General features: G+C 39.2%; 1 protein-coding gene and 1 long non-coding RNA gene across 5 annotated transcripts in view; one reads left to right on the forward strand and one right to left on the reverse strand.

Moving 5' to 3' along the window:
* Positions 1-13,972: 13,972 nt before the first annotated feature.
* LOC127418961 (high mobility group protein HMG-I/HMG-Y-like) lies at positions 13,973-21,524 on the forward strand. 4 transcript variants are annotated; one of them, XM_051659911.1, is made up of 5 exons: positions 13,973-14,109; positions 15,121-15,226; positions 16,784-16,876; positions 17,675-17,734; positions 19,724-21,524. In XM_051659911.1, the coding sequence occupies exons 2-5, from the start codon at positions 15,137-15,139 to the stop codon at positions 19,781-19,783; spliced, it is 303 nt and encodes a 100-aa protein (XP_051515871.1). In that variant the 5' UTR covers positions 13,973-14,109; positions 15,121-15,136; the 3' UTR covers positions 19,784-21,524. The 4 variants fall into 4 exon arrangements, with proteins under 4 accessions (XP_051515871.1, XP_051515874.1, XP_051515873.1 ...); XM_051659914.1 differs by having other exon boundaries at positions 16,787-16,876; XM_051659913.1 differs by lacking the exon at positions 13,973-14,109 and adding an exon at positions 14,680-14,845 and having other exon boundaries at positions 16,787-16,876.
* The window catches only part of LOC127418969 (uncharacterized), a 983,530-nt gene continuing 981,836 nt past the window's right edge, over positions 21,454-23,147 (reverse strand). The window contains exon 2 of the long non-coding RNA XR_007893577.1: positions 21,454-22,737. This is a non-coding gene — a long non-coding RNA (uncharacterized LOC127418969). The remainder of the gene's footprint in view (positions 22,738-23,147) is intronic.

The raw sequence follows: 23,147 nt of genomic DNA on the forward strand, positions 1-23,147 counted from the left end.
CTTGATAAAAACACATCCACATTGTCTTTACACACTACGCCATTGAAGTGACACTTGTGTGCATAGTTTGTCTTTAGTTTCTCTGTTTCCACCGGAGTAATGGAGTGCAAATAGCCACGCTGTGTGACAGGTACTATTTACACCTAGTGCAAATAGTCACACATTTTTTTTTCTCTGAGACATACATGCCACACAATCTTACAGTATCTTAAAGTGGACGCCCTGGGCTTTTCAGAGATACCAAATGTTTTGGGGTTTGGCCACAACAACTTCTTGGACTTTAAAAATTCAGCACAATTTAGGGGAAAAAAATTAACACTGGGTGTTTTATCTTGTACTTAATCATATTCTATTGTTTTTCAAGAAACATTTTCATGTAAATACATATCTCAAGAAAAAAATGAATGAGTTTCCAAAGCAGGTCATAACACTGTAAACGCGGTTCACTGGCATCATTATATGATTGTCTTAGAAGACACACGTGATCCTGTGACGAGGCAGGTGAGGAATGAGGATCTAAATGTAGCTTTTCATGAAACAGAAGATAAACAAAGTACTCAGAATAAAATGAAACAAAACACAGGGAACCAGGCACAGAACATGACAACACATGTGAAGACTGATAAAGAAACCAGGGGAAACAAGGGCTTCAATACACAAGGTCAAACAAGGGAATGAGGAACACCTGGGGAAAACAATCAGGGGAAAACCAATCATGAAAGAAAACTACAAAACTAACATGAAACCGGAATGGGGAACTAAACAAGAATTACAAAATAAAAGTCTAAGCACAAAAACAGGGAATACATGACAGAGCCCCTCTTTTAGGAGCGGATTCCAGACGCTCCACAACAAAAGAAATTGTCCATGAGGTGTGGGGGGAAAGGGGGAACAGGCAGTTCAAGGGGGCACAAGGGGAAAGAGGAGCAGAGGAACAAGGCAAAGACAGGGAGGCTTGAGACCAAGGTGGAGCCAGAGGGATGGAAAGCCAGGGCGACGCTGCAGGCTTGGAGGACCAAGCTGGAGCCAGAGGTTCAGAGGGCTGAGGTGGAGCTAGGGGCTTGGACGACCGAGGCAGAGCTGGTGGGAGTGAGGACCAAGCAGACCAGAGCAGATCAGACGGACGGCCAGGAGACCAAGGAGACCAGAGCAGATCAGGCGGATGGCCAGGAGACCAAGGAGACCAGAGCAGATCAGGCGGATGACCAGGAGACCAAGGAGACCAGAGCAGATCAGGCGGACAGCCAGGAGACCAAGGAGACCAGAGCAGATCAGGTGGACAGCCAGGAGACCAAGGAGATGATCTCAAGGTGGGGACTGGGTAAGGAGTCCTGGTAGGCGACCGCAGGGCCGAGACATGGTCAGGAGGCCTGTGAGGTGGCCGCAGGGCCGAGACAGGGTGAGGAGGCCTGGGAGGCACCCGCAGGGCCGAGACAGGGTCAGGCGGCGGAGCCGCTGTAAGAGGAGTCTCTGGTAAGGTGGATGGAACCGCTGGAGGAGGAGTCTCTAGTGGAGTGGGTGGAGCCACTGGAGGAGTTTCTGGGGGTGCGGGTGGAGCCGATGGAGGAATAGTCTCTGGGAGAGCGGGCGGAGCCGATGGAGGAATAGTCTCTGGGAGAGCGGGCGGAGCCGTGGAAGACTCTGTGGGCGGAGCCAGGAGAGGCTCGACGAAGGCAAGCGGAACCAAGAGAGGCTCGACGAAGGCAGGCGGAGCCAGGAGAGGCTCGAGGGGTGAAGCCATGGAAGGCAGAGCCATGGGAGTCTTGGGGGCAAAGCCAAGGAAGGCGAAGCCATGGCAGGCTCGAGGGGCGAAGCTGTGGAAGGCAGAGCCATGGGTGGCTCGAGACAATGAGTCCTGGATGACTGGGAAATGACCTCCATGGTCGCAAACATGGGAAGAGACTCGGGAACGACCTCTGTGGTCGTGGGCATGGGCAGAGACTCGGGAATTACCTCTGTGGTCGTGGGCATGGGCAGAGATTCGGGAACGACCTCTGTGGTCGTGGGCGCGGGCAGAGACTCGGGAACAACCTCTGTGGTCGTGGGCGTGGGCAGAGACTCGGGAACGACCTCTGTGGTCGTGGGCGTGGGCAGAGACTCGGGAACGACCTCTGTGGTCATGGGCGTGGGCAGAGACTCGGGAATGACCTCTGTGGTCGTGGGCGTGGGCAGAGACTCGGGAATGACCTCTCTGGTCGTGGGCTCGGGCAGAGACTCGGGAATGGCCTCTGTGGTCGTGGGCGCGGGCAGAGACTCGGGAACGACCTCTGTGGTCGTGGGCACAGGCAGAGACTCGGGAACGACCTCTGTGGTCGTGAATACTGGCAGAGACTCGGGAACAACCTCTGTGGTCGTGAATACTGGCAGAGACCTCGGGAACGACCTCTGTGGTCGTAAACACTGGCTGAGACTCGGGAATGACCTCTGTGGTCGTGGGCAAGGGCGGAGACTCGGGAACAACCTCTGTGGTCGTGGGCATGGGCAGAGACTCGGGAACGACCTCTGTGGTAGTTGGCACAGGCAGAGACTCGGGAACGACCTCTGTGGTCGTGAATACTGGCAGAGACTCGGGAACGATCTCTGTGGTCGTGAATACTGGCAGAGACTCGGGAACGACGTCTGTGGTCGTGGGCACAGGCAGAGACTCGGGAACGACCTCTGTGGTCGTGAATACTGGCAGAGACTCGGGAACGACCTCTGTGGTCGTGAATACTGGCAGAGACTCGGGAACGACCTCTGTGATCATAAACACTGGCTGAGACTCGGGAATGACCTCTGTGGTCGCGGGCAAGGGCGGAGACTCAGGTACGACCTCTGTGGTTGTGGGCAAGGGCGGAGACTCGGGTATGACCCCCATGGTCGTGAACATGGGTAGATACTTGGAAACGACCTCCGTGGTCGTGTACACGGGAAGAGACTTGGGAACAGAAGCCTTTCTTCTCCTTGTCCTCCAGATGGCCGAAGTTGGTAACGCTGGCTCTGGGACGGATGAGGCTGGCAACGCAGGCTCTGGGACGGACGAGGCTTCCAGCTCGTTGGCCATGGCAGACGTGGGCGCTGGCACATTGGCCGTGGCAGGCGTCGGCACTGGCATGTTGGCCGTGGCAGGCGTGGGCGCTGGCTTGGAGCAAGTAGCCGTGGAAGGCTTGGATGAGGGAGCAGAAGATGCAGGTTTTGGCCCGGGGTTCCCGCCATAATCCACTGTGTAAAGGGATCCGCAAAGTTCCAGAACCTTCTCCACATATTCGCAGAGCGTCCAGTGAGGATCAGCTGGAGGCATCAGTTCCATCAGTGCACTATTCAGACCGGTCCGGAAGAAAACCACCAGAGAGTGGTCTGGAGAGTGCACTAAATTTGCTAGCTATAAAAACTCACGGACGTGATCCTCAACTCGACGGTCCCCTTGCTTCAGAAGCAAAATTCTGACAGCCGCTAGATCCATTTTTGGTCAGTCTTTCTGTGACGAGGCAGGCAAGGAATGAGGATCTAAATGCAGCTTTTCATGAAACAAGATAAACAAAGTACTCAGAATAAAACGAAACAAAACACAGGGAACCAGGCACAGAACATGACAACAAATGTGAAGACTGACAAAGAAACCAGGGGAAACAAGGGCTTAAATACACAAGGGCAAACAAGGGAATGAGCAACACCTGGGTAAAACAATCAGGGGAAAACCAGTCATGAAAGTAATCTACAAAGGACTACAAAACTAACAGGAACAGGGAACTAAACAAGAATTACAAAATAAAAGTCTAAGCACAAAAACAGGGAATACGTGACAGATCCAATGAATGTTATGCTCTTTCCTATGGTAAAGCCGTGGAGGTTAATATCTCAGTATAAAAGAATCTCTGAATGAACCACGTTCTGAATGTTACAACAGTAAATCAGTGTTTGCGGATACCATGCATAAGAAAGTCCATTATACAGTACAAAGGTGCCTCTCTTTGTTCCTGGCAGGCAGCAGATGCCCTAAACCCGCCCCCAAACTAATCCTAATCATATGGAGCCTTTAAGGCTTAGTACCCTGCCAGGAATAACCTGAAGCACCTTTCTCCCATCGCGCAAAAGAATGGGGAGAGCCATAAACTGACACTTACCTGTCACAAAATCCTCTGTGGATTTACTGGCAGGTTGCAAACCAGCTATATAAGTGCATACCGCCACCTCGTGTGCTGGAGTGTGAAGAGACTTCAGTATAGGCATATAAGGATGACCTCCTATATCCTGTTCTTAAGACCACTGTTTCTTATGAATTTCATTACCGTGTTTATAATTTTACCATTAACCTGTCTTGTATTTAAAATGTTGGTAATTGTGAACTCATCACATCCTGTAACCTGCAGTTCTCTGTGGAGTTCAATCCTTTCCTGTTCATATCTTGGACATAATAACACGTTCAACCGATTCCTTTTCCTGATATAATTCACACAATCTTGTGTTGTGTTTTAGAAGGTGAAGTGTAGCATTAAGATTTGAACGACCCATCCTTACGTGTGTTAAAATAACCTATTATTCTCCAGTGAGGTTTTGTATGATTTTATTTTGTCTTGTACTGTGTAGTACACTGTAAAAAAAATCCTGTTAAATTTATAGTAAGAAAACTGGCAGCTGTGGTTGCCAGAAATTCACTGTAAAAAATACGGTAACTACGTTTCAGGCTTTACGTGATGTAATTTTGAAACCTAATGGGTCATGCAGGGAATTCTGGGAATGCCCGATTATTAAACATGATTTTCACCATTAATAATATGGGAAATCAGAATTTTTCTAAGTGTATTGTCTTTTTAAATATATTATAATTTTGTACCGTATATTTTAAGGTAACTACACGTTTACCAATTAAGGGTTTTTTACTGTAGCATTTTTACAGTCTTTTACCGTTAAAATTATGGACATTTTTTAGAATTTTTAAGGCCAATATCTTTACAATCATCCCAAAGCTCCTGCCATTTACTGTTACAAGCATCCAAAATAATGCTTTTTCCCTCTGTCCTACTTAGTGTGATTGTTAAAGTTGGATTGTCCCGTTTAAGGGACTCTTTAGCCATTTTATCTGTTGTTTATCTTTTCTATTTCCTGGCAAACCAATATGTGCTGGTATCCAAACAAAATGAACTATAGTTCCACCTGCCTTAGTCTATACAGTACTATCATTATTTCTGTAAAAATATCACAAAGGCATGTTTGAAATGTTTGAAGGCTGAGAAGTGATGCCATTGAATCAGAATAGATCACAACTTGATTTGGCATCACTGCACCTCCTGTCCAAGTGTCATCTGAATCACTACCATTTCCTCAGTGTGCACCGATGTCTCATCTGTTAATCTCCTATAATTTCCCTTTTTAAATTCTGGAATATAAAATGCTGCTCCTGTTTGACCTGTCTCTGGATTTCTTGAGCCATCAGTGTAGACCGTGAGAAATGTGTAGTGGGCAGTTCAAATATATTATGATAATTGAACTTAGCACAAATATCTTGTCGCAAAATCGTCAGTGAGTTCTCTTAAAAAAAACAACAATTTTATTGTAGTAAACTCCACACTTAGTTCACTTAAAAAATATATTGTTTAGTGTTAAACATGTTGAAGATTAGCAGACAGGTGCTCAGTTCATGAAGTGATGAGCTGTTTCCTCACAAAAGCAGTTTATACAGCATACTGAAGCATCTCCTCCATCCAATCAAAAAGAACAGCCTCTCTCCTCGCCACTGTACCGCCACGTTATGGTTTGTTTTGCTAACCTTGTTGACTATCCCTTGGAAGAAGGGTTCTGCTTATGACTTGCTGAACATTCAGGGATGTTGTCATTTTATTTTATTGTATAGGCCCTGTGGCTATACCACTGTACTGAAAAAAATCCTGGCAAGGCTGGTTCTTGCAGGTTTCATAAGATTCTTTTAAGATTCAAGGTTTTGCCATAAACACCTCTAGAGTGCTCTAGTTGCACATGCCATTTACAGTGGTTCCCACCAACTGCAAAAGTATAAAAGTGATAACTTTGGTTTGAAATATTTACATTACATGAACAAAAATGGCAGATCTTTAAAGCTGAAGTTTGTAACTTGGTTGGTGTTAAAATACTTTATCCTATCACAGCATAATATGCAGAGATGACTAGTAGGCCATTCAAAGGTTAATTTTCTAGGTACACCTTTGGCTGGAATAGATGACGTTGAAGTGTGTCCCAAATGACCGATATTTTTTAGCCCTACACCCTGCAACCCTCTGAAGGGTAAAGCCTTGGAAGGGATTAGGTGTAGTGATGAGTACTTTGGGACAGAACGCACCCATAATGTAGTTTGTAGAGTCAATAAACATGTACCTAGCTGTGTCGGATAGGGTTATGCTTAAACCATCAATCAACAGAATTTGTGACATAGTATTGATTACCACAAGAATTTATTTATCACCCCTCCTTTTCTTTAAAAAAATGCTAAATCAAGTTCCAGTGAGGCACTTACAATTGAAGTGAATGTGGTCAATTTTTGGAGGGTTTAAAAGCAGAAATTTGAAGCTTATAATTTTATAAAAGCACTTACATGAATTCATCTGTTTAAACTCATGTATTATTTGAGCTGTAAAGTTGTTTAAATCGTAATTTTTACAGTCGTTTTAGGGTTTTAGAGTTTGTTGACTACATTGTCATGGTAATGAAGTTGTAAAATTGGCTATAACTTTACACAGAAAAGCTTAGTAAGTTATTTTATCACACTAAAATCATATTGTTTATGTCTAGTGGCTATACTTTTGAAACAGTGAGTAAATTGGCCCCATTCACTTCCATTATAAGTGCCTCACTGGAACCTCAATTTTTTTTAAAGTGTGGCGAGTCCAAATTAATTTTTGTGGTAATTAACATAATGCCATAAATGCTGTCGATTCAGCTTAACTTGTATTGAACCCTGTAAGTGATTCAAGCTAAGGAGATGAAACAACTGCTTAAAATTATTTTATTTTTTTCACAAATACATGAAAAAGTGCTGATTTGAATTGCATCTCATCCCTGATCTAGACAAAGGTATGGCTACTTTGAAGAAGCTCAAATATAAGAATTTTTCTCAGTCACTACTTCATTGCCAGTATGACTGGACTATATTCTAAAATGTGGAAAATAGCAATAATAAAAATTAAGTAGGTGTGTCCAGACTTTTGACTGGCAGTGTATGTGTGTATTTCATACAGACTTTTTGAATATGGAAACACTTGAGTAGTTACTCACCGTAAAGTGAGGAAGCCGCTTTAAGGTATTTATTTACATGTCTGTATAGCAATACATCTGTGCACTGTTATTGGGGATAAAGTTCATTCATTCTGTGAGTATCACACATCTTCCTGTGTTTGCCTGACTCAGAGTTGACTCAGAGTGAATCAGATTTGAAAAATGGCGGGGGAGTCCGTCCGTCCTTCTTCCTCTGTCTTCATTCAGAAAATAAATGTTTTCCACCTGGTCAAACCTCATGTTGCTCTCGCTTTCTGACCTTGTGCCAGGCCACCGTGTTTGTGTATGAATGTTAATGTGTGTGTGACTCACGTCTAGATCCAGCGGGAGTCAGAAACACTCAGACATGCGGGGGAAACCCACACAGAGTAGGAGTGGATGGTTTTGCCCTACATCTGTTTGCTGGTTAGCCTGCAGACGTCTGTGATTAGCACTGAGCCTAAACAGAAACTAAAGGCAAAAAAGAGCAAGAGAAAATAGATGTAAGTGATATATATCCATTCTCTTATGAGTGGAAACATCAATTGTTCTTTGCTGAAGACAAACTATTGAGTGTTTTAGATTTCTAAATGTGTTTCCCTGATCATCTGGTCAAAGTAAGGGGTTGGTAGTAAAAGACATGCTTTGTGCAATAGCTTTACCATCTCCTGCAGCCCAGGGACTTTTGTTTCAGTTTGCAAATCTCTTCCTGTAGCACTTCCTTTAGCTCCCTCTAATACTGTATGCAAGTCAGACCATGCAAATTCAAGTGAATTATCCATTTCTGCATTTTCTTTATGTTTTTTTTTTTTTTTTTTTTTTAGATTGTGTAGGAACTTTAAAGTTTCAAAGTTTAGCTGGTTAGCATGGCAGTTTGCCCCTGTTGGTAGATGCTGTAACCAGGCCATTATGCAAGCAAAATGTATGACCTCCATTGAGAGCCATTCAATACTAGAGGGTTTTAGAGGGTTCTTTATTGTAACCAGAGACTGTTCAGCTAAGAGGGAGCACTTCTGTTCAAATGAATGGGAGGAATTGGAACACCCAATATGGCGGGTGTAGAAAAGGAAGTTCCACCTTACAGGTAAAAGAGCCAATCATCTTTCAGATACAGACATCACCTGTTAGTCAACTCAAGCTGGACCAGCCAGGAAAATAGAAATTTTAGTGTGGTCTGAGCTGATTTATGATTTATGATACTATTGTTGTCTTATTGCTGATTTGAAATATGTTCTTTGATCGTAATCTCGACCAACTGTTTTGGATATTTCGATATTTTCCCATTCAAGTAGATTTGAGCTGTACTTGAATGCCACTTCAATGCATAGAAAATAGTTGCCCTGGAGCATTCCCAAGATGGCCACCAAGTGGACTGACTTGCCTTGAAATTGACTTTGGTGTAACTGATATTTTTCCCAATCTGCTGCAAGGAGTTCTAATATTAAGTGATCAGTCACAAGGCATTTACAGCTCAGGTGACTGACTCCAAACAACCTGACAGCAGAATTGAGCCACCATGAGCAAAAATACTTCAGAGCAATCAGCCGAGTAACTGCCATTGAGATGAATGGGAATGCTCATGGATAGAGAACTTCAGGTATTAAGGCGCAATATATTTCTATTGAAATCAAAGATAGAACAGGTTTTTTTTTTTTTTTTTTACATTTTAAACTAAATTCAAAAAGAAGATTATTTAGAGTTTGTTACAGTGGTTTGAAACAGCTTGCCGGTGCAAACTTTCAGGTTGTTAAATACCTTCTTACTGCCATAGGTCCACGTGAATGGTGGGTGTGACCAGGTGCTCCACCTGCTTTGACACCAACATATTTTTCTGGTTGATTTCTTTACTCAGTCAAAATCAGTCAACATAAACACACTAGAGTGCAGAGTTGCTACACTTAATGCACCATCTTTGTGGTAGAATCAATAATAGGTTTTGTAAAAAACAAGTATAAAAAGTATTTTTCATGATCATACATGGAATTCTTAATAACAAATCATCATGAAGTAAAATAACAGATGGTAATCGGTGCATAGTTTGGCCATATGTTAGCATTAGCATTAGCAACATAAGTACAGAATGTAATCAAATTACCATTATCTACTGAACATATGGTATATTACTTTAAATCATCATTGATTGGTGTCTTTTACTGATTTGTGCGCATTTTATTGGTTGAATGAGGCATGTAGTCATTGAAATGATGTAGTCTGTTTACAGGACACCATCTCATATTTAAAGGTGCACTCAGTAATCTTTTGAAGTATGTTGAAGTGACATACATTGGCTTACAGTGACACCTAGTAGCCTGGATGCTGCTTCATTCAAACACAGTAGTTTTCAGTTGTCAATGCCATTGTAGAAATTCACTATGCACAGTAAACCAGGATTAATTTAATCCATGAGTGAAAGTGTCCAATAACAGGGCGGTTACTGAGATTAAGTGAGTAGTATTCAGCTGGTCATGTGTCCTAACATGGCAGTCCTCATGAGGCGCCTCTGCCCCATGTAGAATAAAACAGCTTTTATAAGGTCACTGATATGACTAGATTCCTCATCTCATGTGACTGATCATGATTTTATACATATGTTTCAAAATTACAACTAATTTCTTTAGGAGTAAAACTTTTTAAATTAGGAAAAAAAAATACCGAGTGCACCTTTAAATGCACTGCTAAATTCTGGCTGCATTACACCCTTTAACTTTTAATAAAATAGATAAAATACTGTGAATATCTGAAATATGTGGTGAGTTGACTACCAAAATACAGTGAGAAATGTATTTCTTAGATGAATATTGCTTAAAAAAAAGAAAAAATGTTATAAGCCTGTTACCATTTACCAGTTTAAACTAAACAAAATACAAGATGGTGAATATTTCTGAATTGACTGTGTGCAGTGTGGTTTAGTGTAGAGGGATGGAGAACAGGAAGAGAATGTGAGGAAATGTGTGGAGAACACAAGCGAGTGGTTAGTGTGCCAGAGGAGCACATGCTGAGCAGTCCATTGAGAAAAAACACTACAGCTGTTCAGCCTCTTCCTTTTGCCAGGGGTATATACAGTATGTGTGTGAACGGATGACAAATGCCTTGGAAAGAAGAGCTGTTTATATTTAGTTGTACAGGAAGCTGGTGAAAAACAGCACAAATATGAGTCAACAGGAATCGAGTAGTTTGTCATCAAGACTCCCTCTTTAACTTATTATAAAATTCCTCAAGTTTCAAATTCCAGAACGGCTCCTTTGTAGTTCATACTGAAAAAGCATAACTCAATGATCTGAGTAATGGATACACAATGACTCACAAGCTATGTTTGGAACAGCATACTACCACACTACTCATACTATTTCTGCAGTGTATTGTATTGTATGCATACTGTGCACATTACACACATTTTCCTTATGCTTGGAATACCCAGATGACCAATTACTATATTCCAAAATGAGGACAACAGCACACACACTGCACTAAATACAGTATTCCACAAACTTTCTTAGCCCATTATTTGATGGAACTGCCAAATATAAAGACATTTAACCACAGTAATAAACCACATAATTTTAACCACAGTTTTATTTATTTTTTATTTATTACTATGGTTTTTACTACATTTACATATATATTTGTTAATTTGGCAGACGCTTTTATCCAAAGCGACTTAGGGCTGTCCGTAGGTGGCTCGCACAGACCCAACACTTACAGTGCAGTATTTATTTATTAAAGTATATTTTAATGTACAAGTATAGGTATTATATTAATATATAAGTATTATATACTTGTAGTATTTGTAGTATTTTAAAGATTAAAGTATTGCAAATTAAATGCAAAATTTAACAAAATTAGCTCCAAAAATAAAGGGCGTCTTGTGGAGCACTTGCTTCTGTTTCAAAGACTGAGCACAAGCTGGTCCTTGAATAAATAATTGAATCAATTAGCTACAATAATGACAATTGTGCATGTGCACAATTTTATTTTTTTCTCTGTACTTGTGCATTGTGGGATTTAAATGTATCCAAGTGGATGTTTTGACATGTTCACCAAAATTCAAAATCCATTTAATGATTCAGTGACCATTTCTGGTGATGCCAAAAGGTGGTGACAAATGAGTGTCTTGTGTGAAATTAATCCTTTAAAATGTGTATGTCTACAGACCTACAAAGAGACTTTAGTAGAGGTTTTAAGCATTATAAGAACAAAGCAAATCTATAATTTCCCTACAGTTAGTGAGCTGCTGAGCATGACTTTTATCAAAAGACAACAATAATGGTCTTATAATAATTATGAGTTTCAATACCGTCTGTATGTTTTCATGTATAAAAAAGCGTGTCAACATTTATATTCACTTCAGTAAAATGCCTAAGTGTTCTAAGAACACAGCAGATCTATCTTTTTTCCTACAGTTTGTCGAGTGCACACCAGCACAGAAGTAAAAAAACAGGAGCTGATATTAAAAATAGCTTTACATATTTAAAACAGATCTACTAATCTGCTTAAATTGGCAAAAACAACCTGTCAAACTATTACCTCACAAACATAATGTAAAAAGCATAACTTAATGCTGATACTCATGTGCTGATATAAACTCCACTTACAGTTTGTGTTTTTTTTTTCTGCAGTGCATTTCACATAATATTGTCAATCAAGAACGATATGCCGATAAATAACTCTCATTTGTGTGTTCCTCATCTCTAGATTATTAATTTAGATCAACATCAATGGCGATAAAAAACATGGATAAATGAGCATTGTTGAAAGCAACTTTGTAGAAATTAAAGGAGCCGCATTGATTAGACTGTCTGACTGACGTCCTATTACGTAAGGGTTGTTTCGGCTCATGAAACTCACCTGTTATTGGCTGGATGGTCAGTCGCTCAATCAGCCCAAAGTAACAAAACACAAAGAATACTGTATACAAATCAACCATTTGGACTCGGTATGGGTTTAGCTTGAAAAAGTGCGGGGGACAAAAATCACCTTTTTTAAAGAGTGTGGGGGATGTGCTGCCATGTCCCCCCCGGCTGCTACGCCCTTGTGTTTATATATATATATATATATATATATATATATATATATATATATATATATATATATATATATATATATATATACCTTTCACTAAGTTTACATTTACTTAGTACTGCAAGCACATACGATTTTCACTCACTATTACACCTGTACATGTATGTGATATGACAATAGATTTGTTTTTATTTTTGAGATGAACTGAATGTCACTCACGGAATTAAACATACAACACGATTAGGTAATGTGACAGCTATGTTGCATGTAATAATGCATTCTGTTTTACATAATATAAAAAACAGTTGTAATACTGCTCAGTATTCAGTAAGCTAGTTTTCCATTGTGTACACAGACTTGTCTGTAAAGGAATTAGTCAAACATGTTGGAACTGTATACTATTACTTTGCGTGGTATATAAGTGGCCTGATTTTGCCTTTAAATCATGTCTCAATTGACCAAATGGCCCATTGTAAACAGAGAGGTCAGTAATATGTGCCAGGCTGTGCTGAATGATGCTGTGCTTTTACATGCATTTGCAACAGAATATGCCTATTGACCCAAGCAGGGGTGCCAATAGCTGCAGCTTCACACCTTGCTTTGTCCTGTAAATGTCAGAAAGTCTAGCCTATTGCCTTCAACAGGAAGAGACCAGCCTTGAAGACAGTCACAGGATTTTTCTCTTTATCTGATTTTCTTTTCAGTAGAGTTACATATATAATGTGACCTCTTCAGACTGAATTTGCAACCATATCAGTCAATCAACCACCATCATTGAAGTAACCTCAAATTGATTTTACAACCAGACTACAACACTGTGGTGAAATATTGCACTTCCAGATAAAAAGGATAACAAGTCTTCACTGTTTTGATGTATGAAGGAGGTGAAAAGTGATGCTACTCTCTGGATTCCCATTAAACTTCAGAGATGTTCTGTAGTCATGGAAGGCATTTGAATCCATCCAGGTGTTCATGTATCAATTGTTGAATTGAATTGCTTAATTTGTGTACAGGGTTGCCACACTTTTCATGTTCACTATAGGAATTTCTGTAATTTTTTATTTTTAAAACATATAACTGACCTTATCATGACTTTTCAAGGCCTGGGAATCAAGATTTGAATTGTTTTCAGGTTTACTATGACCCTGGATATACCATAATAATGAAATGATCACACCAAATGACTCCCACAGGATGGCTGCCATACAGATCATACAGATAACACACAGATCCCCCCCAAATAACAATGGCCAACAACAGGCATCATAAAATACACCCCTGGAGATGTAGGTAAATGAAAGATGAGTTATCAGACTGAATAAATGCATAGGTCTGAGCTTTGGCTTTTCTTGCAAGTGGTTTTTAAATGGTTACCCACTAACCCACACACTACACGCAGTTTAGTAAAGTCCAATAAGTATAGTTTTGCATCTGTAGTTGTACAGTTAGAAATTGTGTGAAATAGTACATTTTGAAGATTAAAAAAAGTGTTCAAAGTCGAGATCCTTTTGCTTTTCAATACAATATTTAGTTAACAAACGAACAAACAAAAGTTAAATCTTTGTTTTTTCATAAAATAAAATAGTGTATTTAGGTTAAAAAGCAACAAAAGAAAAAAAAAGAAATAGCGAGGAACGGGGGGGATCAAAGAACGCAACGCTATGTTGCGTCATCACGATTGACAGGAAAATCCACCAATGACGTTTATGTGTTCTTGAATATTCAAACGAACACAGTCTCCGCCTCCCGTCGGTGTATTTCCCGTGTGGAAGATCCCGTGAAATGCCCCTGAAACTCCCGAAGGCGATTGTTGTTTTTCTTTCTTTCGCAGCATTCACACCGCGTCGTGTTTTCACACGCACTGGAACGCTTCTTTTTTTTAAAAGGGTGAGTTTAAAATCGTATCTTTCGCTTTTAAGTTTTGTATAGTTTATCTCCTCTGCCAAATATACAAAATAAAAGAAAGAAATACGAATATTTCGGGTTTTAAAGTCGAGATTAGGTCACGTTTTACAAATTGGCGGGCTCGTGTGGCGCTTATTTCATTGTAGTGTCTTGTTTACGCGATGAGACAATGAACCTCACAAAGAAACTTTCATTTGCACAAAAACAGCAATAACAGTTTTATAAATGATCCATCTTTTCTGTTTTACGTCGTTTTCAAAGTAGTTAATAGAGTTAATTTTTGATTAAAAAGTCAGGTATCCCGGCTCACTTATTTTTGTAAATTTAAGATCATTTAAGCACACAGACGAAATACTTCCATATAACAGGAATTTTTAGTTCTATAATATTGAAGTGACTCAAACTTCTTCCGACGATAAAAAGCTCTTCGTCGCATAAACAACAACGGGTTCTGTGTTGAAACAATGTTTAAGGGACTTAAGAAGTGTGCGTTTAAAATGTGTTTTGGCAGTATTTTCATCGATTAAAGGTCTTCACGCGTAAACGACACAATCGGGGATTTAAAAGGGCGCGAATCTCGCGCTGCGTGCTCGTGTTCCGGTTCGTGCTGGAGCTGCGGGGTTTCCGTAGAAACCGCCGTTCGCCTTTTCGCTTTCTGTTTTTAAAGATCCGCCGCAGCGCAGATAACTTCCAAGGGATATCCTGTCTGTCGTTGAAGGTATTACAAATCCGATTATTTTAACGGAGACATGCTATTTGTAATTAATACACGATAAGGTCTGTGCGCGCGCGAGTTCGGGCCTAGCGCGTGTTGTAAACAAACGAGAAGCCGGTCTTCCCGCGCGCTCCTCCGTTACCCTTAATGTAAAGTTTTAATTTGCGCTTGATATCTACGGACTAATCTCGCATTATTTATTATTACAGTAGTTTTGCGAAATTATGCAGTTATCACAGTTGTTTGAGTGCTAAACGACAGACTCTCTTTTCATGCAGGTTTCCCAGTAAAAACATGAGTGATTCGGGCAAGGACACAGTGGCTCCTAAAGAGAAAGATGGAGCAGAGAAGAGAGGACGTGGAAGACCACGAAAAAACCCACAGGTACTGCAATGCTTTCTGATGGCAGTTTGGCTTGCAACTGGATGCTTTTACATATCAGTGCAATGAAAATACTGGCGTTTGCAAGTGTGTTGGTTAAAACAATGCACGTATGGGGTTGTTTTTTTTTTTTTATTGCTTTTTGCACATGGACTGATGAGGAAACGTACACCTGGTGGCTTCCATGGTAATATAAGATAATTTAGGCCTTTTTTATTATTCATGATCTTAAATATTTTATTTGCCATGAGTACGGTCTCTATACAGTTATTTAAAATAATCTAAGTAGCTCAAGACAGAGACTGTAAAAAACATCAATTAAATGGTTAAAAGGTGTGAACCTAAAAACATGAAATCTTGTATGGATTTAACTGATGTTTCTGCATATGTGGCAGAATATGTCCTGGATCTCTTGATGCATCCAACACTGAATTGTGCACACATCTCAGAGTGAGGTTCACATGTGCAATGGTCATTTGGAGTGGCACTGTGGCAGGCTGACCAAGGCCGGTAACATGATCTCTGTAAACCAGCAGTAACCGACTTACTCTGTTCCAGCTGCTCCCTGATTGGCTGCTGGGAAATGCCAGTGCCTGATTGGCTCGTCCAGCAGTCACTCATAGGGGCTCATGAGGGCATTGGGTTTAAGGTTTCTATTACTCACTAGTGTAATCAGAGCCTGCGAGTAGTAATCCATGGCCACCATCAGACAACTAGATATATTACTCCTAGTTAACACTGACCAAACTCCAAATTAGTTTGTTTACCAGGCTTGTCTTGTTGAGCTTCAAAATATATAGTATCCTTACAGCTAGTACTTTAAAGCAGTATTAAAACCAATGTGTCACAAATGTGCAGTTGAGTAGTTTACACTGACTTTATCTCTGTGGGCAATGTTCACATCACATGCTCAAACACTGTTTAATTGCACTATTTTTGCAGTTGAGAGATTTCTCAATACGACCTTTTAGAATAGGTAGGTGTTGGTAGATGCAGGTAAAAATGTACAAGCACACTAAAGATGGAGCAGCTGAAATGTGGTTCAGAATACAAAATGTGTCCCAGTTTTTTTTTTTTTTTTTTTTTTTTTTGGCTATTTTCATCCAAAAGCTCTTTCATGTTGTGCAACTGCTAATATGCTCCTCTCACACTTTAGCATGGTTGGCCTTAAGTTGAACATGAAGACCGGAAATGTATAAACTCTCGTAAATGCTATTAACATTTATGCCTTTCACAAACTGATTCAAATGGCTTAAATGATATTCCTAGTTAACTCATTGACGTAAACTTGGTTTCCTTGAGGTAACAGGAACATGCTTTACTCTAAATGACCCTAATGTTTCACTTTATCATATTCTACAGGACCCTCTTAACTTGTAAAAGTGATATTTTGAGAATAGTTTGTGCACAACATTCTCCATTTCACCTGTGAATGGGCCTTGGTGGTGATTATTTATTCTTCTTTAATATCAGGAGTTATTTGAACAGTTCTTTTAGTCTTTCAAATACTTAATTTGTTCAGTGTTTTAATCTCACTTTACATGTGATGTATTCTTGCAGCAGGAACCGAGTGGATCTCCAACACCGAAGAGACCTAGAGGAAGACCAAAGGGCAGCAAAAACAAGCCAAGTGGCGCTGCAAGCAAGGGCAAAGTGAGTAGACATGTTTCTCAGCTGTGTTATGATCGTACAGCAACCACATAGATCTAAAGACAACTAAAGTGACTGTCTTGCATTTGTCTGAATTGGTTTGCGGCCCTCTACTTGGAAAACCCCCTAATAAAAGCAAACAATTCTGCTTCAGTTTAGACATAAGCAGACTTTTTTTTGTTTTTTTTTTTTGTTGCTTTTAAAAATGTAAAATTGTTTGGATTTAAATGCAAATGTTGCCATATTGATGTTTTTGCACTCCTATTTTCTTATTTGGTTATTTCTTTTTGCTCAAAGAAAATCTCTTTAAAATTGAACGATAATCAGAGCAGTCTTGTTTTCGTAGAAGCCCACAGATAAAACCGACTGCTCCGTTTCAGTTGACTTTCCTGACTGCATGCTAGTTTCCTGTGGCGTATCAAGCGCTGTGCATTGCAGGTGCACGGGCAGCAGAGCACTCTTCGAGATGATAACCCCACCCCCCACTTCCACTCTTCCTTCCCCTCCATCTATTGTCATGACAACAGCTGACCCACCAACCCATCCCCCCACATGCACACCGCATATTGCTATTGTGTGTGCATGTGTTGGTGTCTCTCGCCCGGTTGTACCAGCTGTCTTTCAGCTCCGGACCAGGTGGCCAGCGAACTGAAGTGCACTGCGTGCTGCTCATGTCCGTTTCCAATATAATAGCCAAAGAACTCGCTGCCCTCGGGCCACCTGCCAACACGAGCTCAGCAGCGGCCTCTTGTGCTCATCTGTTTGTTCAGCACTCTTAAATGTTTATTCTCCTGTTCTCAGAAAGCTGCAGCAGCTTCGGCACCTGCAGGGACTAAACGCCGTGGAAGACCCAAGAAAGTGGTGAGTGTCTTGTTTGTGCTCCACCCAGTGCACTTCTTAATAGTGTGTGGGTTTACGTCACTATTTGACAAAACCTCCCTTTGGGGGACATACTCATTTGGAAGAACAAATAGAAACAAATATTTACATATAAAAAAAATATATATATATATTTTTTTAATTCATTTAAAATTTATGTAAATATGTCCATTTTTTTTTTTAAGTAAAAAAAGGTGACGTTTTTTTCCAAATGAGAATGAATTCCAATGGGAGGTTTGTCAAGCAATTTTTATATATATATATATTTACAGACTTTTGATGCACCGATATGAAAGTTATTGACCGATGCTGATTTTAACCAAAAACTATAGGCTGATACCAATATTTTGGCACTTTCTCTAGTTTGATTGCATTAGCATTTTTTTTTTTGTTTTGTTTTTTATTTGTTTGTATATTTTAAGCAAACTTCTATAAAAAAAAAAAAAAGGTACCAAAGCTATTTTATTCTAAAAAACATTTTATTGAACATGAGCAAGATTTTAAGAGCCACAGTTAAAGAAAAATGCAAGAAAAAAGATGATTTATAAAAGATACAAAATGTGATAACATGACAGTTGAGGTGGAAAAACAAGGTTATTTTGCACTTCTAAAACATTTTTGCACTGCTGTATTTGCTATTCTTATGATATAAGATGCATGTACGTAAGATGCTTTACTTTTTTGGATTTCATTTATTTTGATGTTTATATTAATCACAGAAAATAAAACAATTAAAACTTTTTATACAGTGGAATACAGTTACATTATAAACCCATCCGTTTTTCCTATTTGCGTTTTCATGCTTATAACCGGTATGACAGTTGTTTTTAATTTGGGCAAAAATTGGTCGATACATCTGTGCATCCCAAAAATATATACATGTATGAATGTAAAAAAAAAAAAGTGACTAAACATCTATTTGGAATAACAAAACTCTTTATTATTCTAGAAAAATGCTAAATTTAGTAAAGTATGTCCTCATTACAAAGTAATTGTGTGGCTGCTTATAATGAGGGATTTCTTGAAGCAGTTCAAAAAAACGTCCTCAGTTTTCTCTTGTAGCTCTTGTAGGACAAATTTAATGTCTTGAAACCTTTATTTTGATGTGTGGTCGGTTTGGCATGTAATCAAGCAGAACCCAGTGCCGCCCGTTTCCTCGACAGCTCACTGTGTAGTCATCGGCCCTGCATTCCTGTCACATGAGGCACAATCCTGGCACTGGTTTTCCTCATTCAAACATAGTCCACAGCAATCCAGCGAGTTGAGTCACCGAAACATCTCACTCATCATGACCACATTTTGAAAGCCATCCAAACATCTTACCTTTTTACAGCTCTAATTTTAAATCAAGCAAATGTTAAAGCATGTGTGTCATGTAAAATGTAGAAAATCCTTCATTCATGAAGGTCTAATGAGCATTTCCACAATTTTTAGTTGGCAGCAGCCAACTAAGTTTTACTGCATTGAGTGACCTGTAGTTGCCTAGAGGACAGGAAACGTGAGAACGGAGGTTATGAGTAATAAAGTCAGTGACTAATTTACTGTGGTGAAGGGTGATTTCCATGAGTTTATTTACATGTATTTTTTGTACACATTATTTAAATCATGAAATACTTTATCGGGGGGGGATAAGGTAAAAATATAATGTATATATGCACAAAGTTCAATGCAAATGAGAAACAAGATTGCGATGCATCAGTTAAGTTGCAATACACTAATCGTAAAGAATTACAGTAGTATCTATCATGACCAAGATATCACTGTATTGCCAGTTCCTGCCTCTAGTAGTTATGCTAAATAGTCAACAATTACCAATGAGTTTTTCTCATGATCTCAACTTCATCTCTGAACCTTAAGATCAGGAAAAACACATCACTATCCTCTGTGCATCCTGTATTGCATTGCTTTTACATGTTATAATGCAGATATAGATGTATTTTCTCATTCGATTGTGTTTTACACTGTCTCCAGGAGAAGGAGCAGCCATCTAAGTCCTCTGAGGAAGAGGAGGAGGAGGAAGATGAACAGTAACTAGCAACTTGTGCTACCTCACAATCCAACGTTATTTCTTCCTGTTGACCAGAGCTGGACTGAATCCTCCCCCCCACACATTTACACTAGTGCCACCCTCCCCCTCCAATTCACCTGTACGCTCTAGTGCCCCTAGTGTCAGGGAGGCCAGCACACTTCCTGCGCCTTCTCTGTGTAACACCACTGGAAAAAAGACTCAAATACTGTATGTTTATTCATGGATGCATACACACGTGTATGCATTTATGTATAGGTCTCGCACTCAATGGGTAACTGGTTGAAAGCGTCTGTCATTTATACTGGACAAAGATATGCTCTGATGGCAACCTGACATAAAACAATTGCAAAATACTGAACTTTTTCTTTTTCGTACAGAACAGCTTCAGGCGTCGTAAGAATTCAAGTTTGTTCTTTTTCCAAGTCTTTAAATCCAAGATATGGTAGGCTGTGTGAAATTCATGTCATTGTATACTGGACAAAGGTGAATTGACCTACTCGTTTGTTTTCACATGGGTTGTGTGTGCGTGTGCGATTAAACTCTCTCCATTTATACTTCTTAGCTTCTCTGTGACTCGAGCTAGAAATAAAATTGAGCATACTTTTGAGCGAGCATAATCTCTAGAGGACTTTTAACTCGTTGTAATCAACATTTCATTGAATGTTTTGCCGTGAACCTTTATCACCCTCCGCTGACCCGCCACCGTGAAGATTTCACTGATTTCATTTATTCCCGATACATTTATGGGTGGGGAAATGCTATTCTCGGGACAGTCAGATTTCACCCAATGGAAATGCTAAGCAACCGTTTGCTTGTCCGGCCGTGTTTGGAATTGTTGAATTTGGTGACTGATCGATTTTAATTTAGAGACTTAAGTATGGCATACTAATCGTATCAAATGCACCACAAATCATTTTAGACACCAGCAATGCTTTTAATTTGTACATCAGTCCTTAATTTGAGATGCAACAAACCAATAAAAGTTTTTTAAATAGAAGATAGGTCATTCCATTTGCTATTAACTTCCTTTTAAAATCTCCCAGCCGCGTTACTCATATCCTCTTACAGTCCACTCAGACATCTTCGATAATTTAGCTTTTGCTTAATGTTTATTTTTGTTGTTTGACGTGTTAAATTCCATGTCAGGGAACGCTGATCGGTCCAGTGACTGGGTCTCCTCTCAGAACTAAATGCTGCTACAAACATGGTTAATTAAACCCGGAAAACTGCAACCAGGTCAGTTCTACTCTGGACTTGACTGTCACGTTCATACCTCACTGTACAACAGCCTATGATGGATTAACTCTTCTCTTACCTGACGATGTTCAACTGGTCTCAGTGCAGCCTTTGGCAAGAATGTTTGTTTCTTTCCAAGTGCAGTGTCTGATTCATTTATAGCTGTCTTTCAAGTGTGGTTTTCAAATATTTTTTTTTTTTTTTTTTAGTTATTACTGGTTTTGCTTTCAGCGCTGTGCACATCAATGAACAGAAACGTTTGTTTTTCATATATATAACCATCTGGACATGCCACAGGAATTACTGCATTGAGTCAGAGCGATGCAAAACATGTTCACAGACTGTGGTAGAGATATATAGGTTGTGTGTGTTCTTAGTTTGTGTTTTGTATACATTACTCGTTTGGTGCACTGAATTGATTTCTTGAGTTGATGTATCATGGACAAAATTATTTTGTTGCACCTAAAGATTAGGTTTTTTTTTTTTTTTTTTTTTTTTTGTAATAAACTACATCCTGCTACTTGCTTAGCTCTGAGCCCCATTCAGTAGATAACGGTACATTGGCTGTTTGACGCAATGGTTCTTAACATGCCCCCTCAATACTGATGTCTTGTTTTAATGTGCCCATGCACAGAACTGGTTTGGGATCAGTCTTTTCAATGTATACACTCTGCATTTTCTATTGTGGACTGCAGGAATTTATATTCAAAATGGTAATAAAGTTAAGGATTCTTACATATTTTGGTGTATGTTGCGCTTTTTTTTTTTTTTTTTTAAACAGCCTGTGATACACAGTTACTGCAGAGGTCTTGCGGACTGACTCAGGCTAGATACAATTTTATGTCTTAAAAATATGCTTCATTTGTATTTATGGTTAAAAGAAATGAGCTCTTTAACAGATTGAGTAATGTTTTCCTTCTATAAAATAAACCAATGTAAATTTTCTATCAGACACTAAAGGGGACTTTGCATAAGAGTTCATTGAGAAAATAGCTGAAGCTTAGAATAATTTAATGATGTTTGTTATTAGTGTTAATCCAGCATTTGAATATTAAGGGTGTTTGGGTTGGCTGGGAGTCTGGATGGGGTCTACATACAGATCAGCCATGTATTTCTTACTAGTAAAATTTCTTATATATATAAATGATTATGTTGTTACTAGTGTAAATGTCCATTCCTGATATCAACAATTAAATTACATGGGGAGAGGAAACAAGCTAAATATTGATGTGTATTTTGTTTTACATTAGTTACTGTTAATTTCAAATTGGAGTAATTCAATCTTAAAAGGGGTTCTTACTAGTTTCAATAAAAGATATCTGATGCAGTGAAATTCTATTAGTGAACATTAATGAACAAATATAAAAAAAGACTGCTTTTTCTAGCTGACATTCCATTTTTGATCTCAAGAATGTGTATTTCCGTGGATGTCATTTTTTTATATCAAGAATTATAAATATAAAAACTTGGATTTTCACTCTTTTATTTCTGAAATCAAGAATTAGCATTTTAACTAGTGAAAATTTATTATAGATATCTATAATCAGGGTTGGGAGGGTTACTTTTGAAATGTATTCCACTACAGATTACAGAATACATGCTGTAAAATTTAATTTGTAACGTATTCCGTTAGATTACTCAAGCTCAGTAACATATTCTAAATACTTTGGATTACTTCTTCGGCACTGGTAGATTTTTTCACTTGTTTTGACTATAAAAACTCTGCCAGTACAGTAAGACAAAATACACGTTAAAAATACATTCTCTGAAAAACCTAAATATCTTATGCAGTGTTGTTTCTAAAACAAGATCAATCAAATTTATATTTTTACAGGAAAACAATACAAAAATTATCAAGAATATGATTATTGCCCTAATATCAAAGGTCTTACTAGAAAAAAAATTATGATTTAACATGAATTATCTTGATATAAAAATATGATCGTGTCTGGTAACGTGCATGTAAAATGGCTAGAAATAGCATTTTAGCTTAGAGTAAAGCTGACAATTTACACAAGGTTTGTTTCTATTTCTTCTGCTCCAAACTTACTTCAAACTTACTTCTCTGTCTGCTCATATGAATGGAACACATCATAAGAAAGTGTTTCACCGCTGTTCAAATGCACTTTG

This window comes from Myxocyprinus asiaticus, chromosome 28, assembly GCF_019703515.2.
Source record: "Myxocyprinus asiaticus isolate MX2 ecotype Aquarium Trade chromosome 28, UBuf_Myxa_2, whole genome shotgun sequence".
NCBI classification, from domain to species: Eukaryota; Metazoa; Chordata; class Actinopteri; order Cypriniformes; family Catostomidae; genus Myxocyprinus; species Myxocyprinus asiaticus.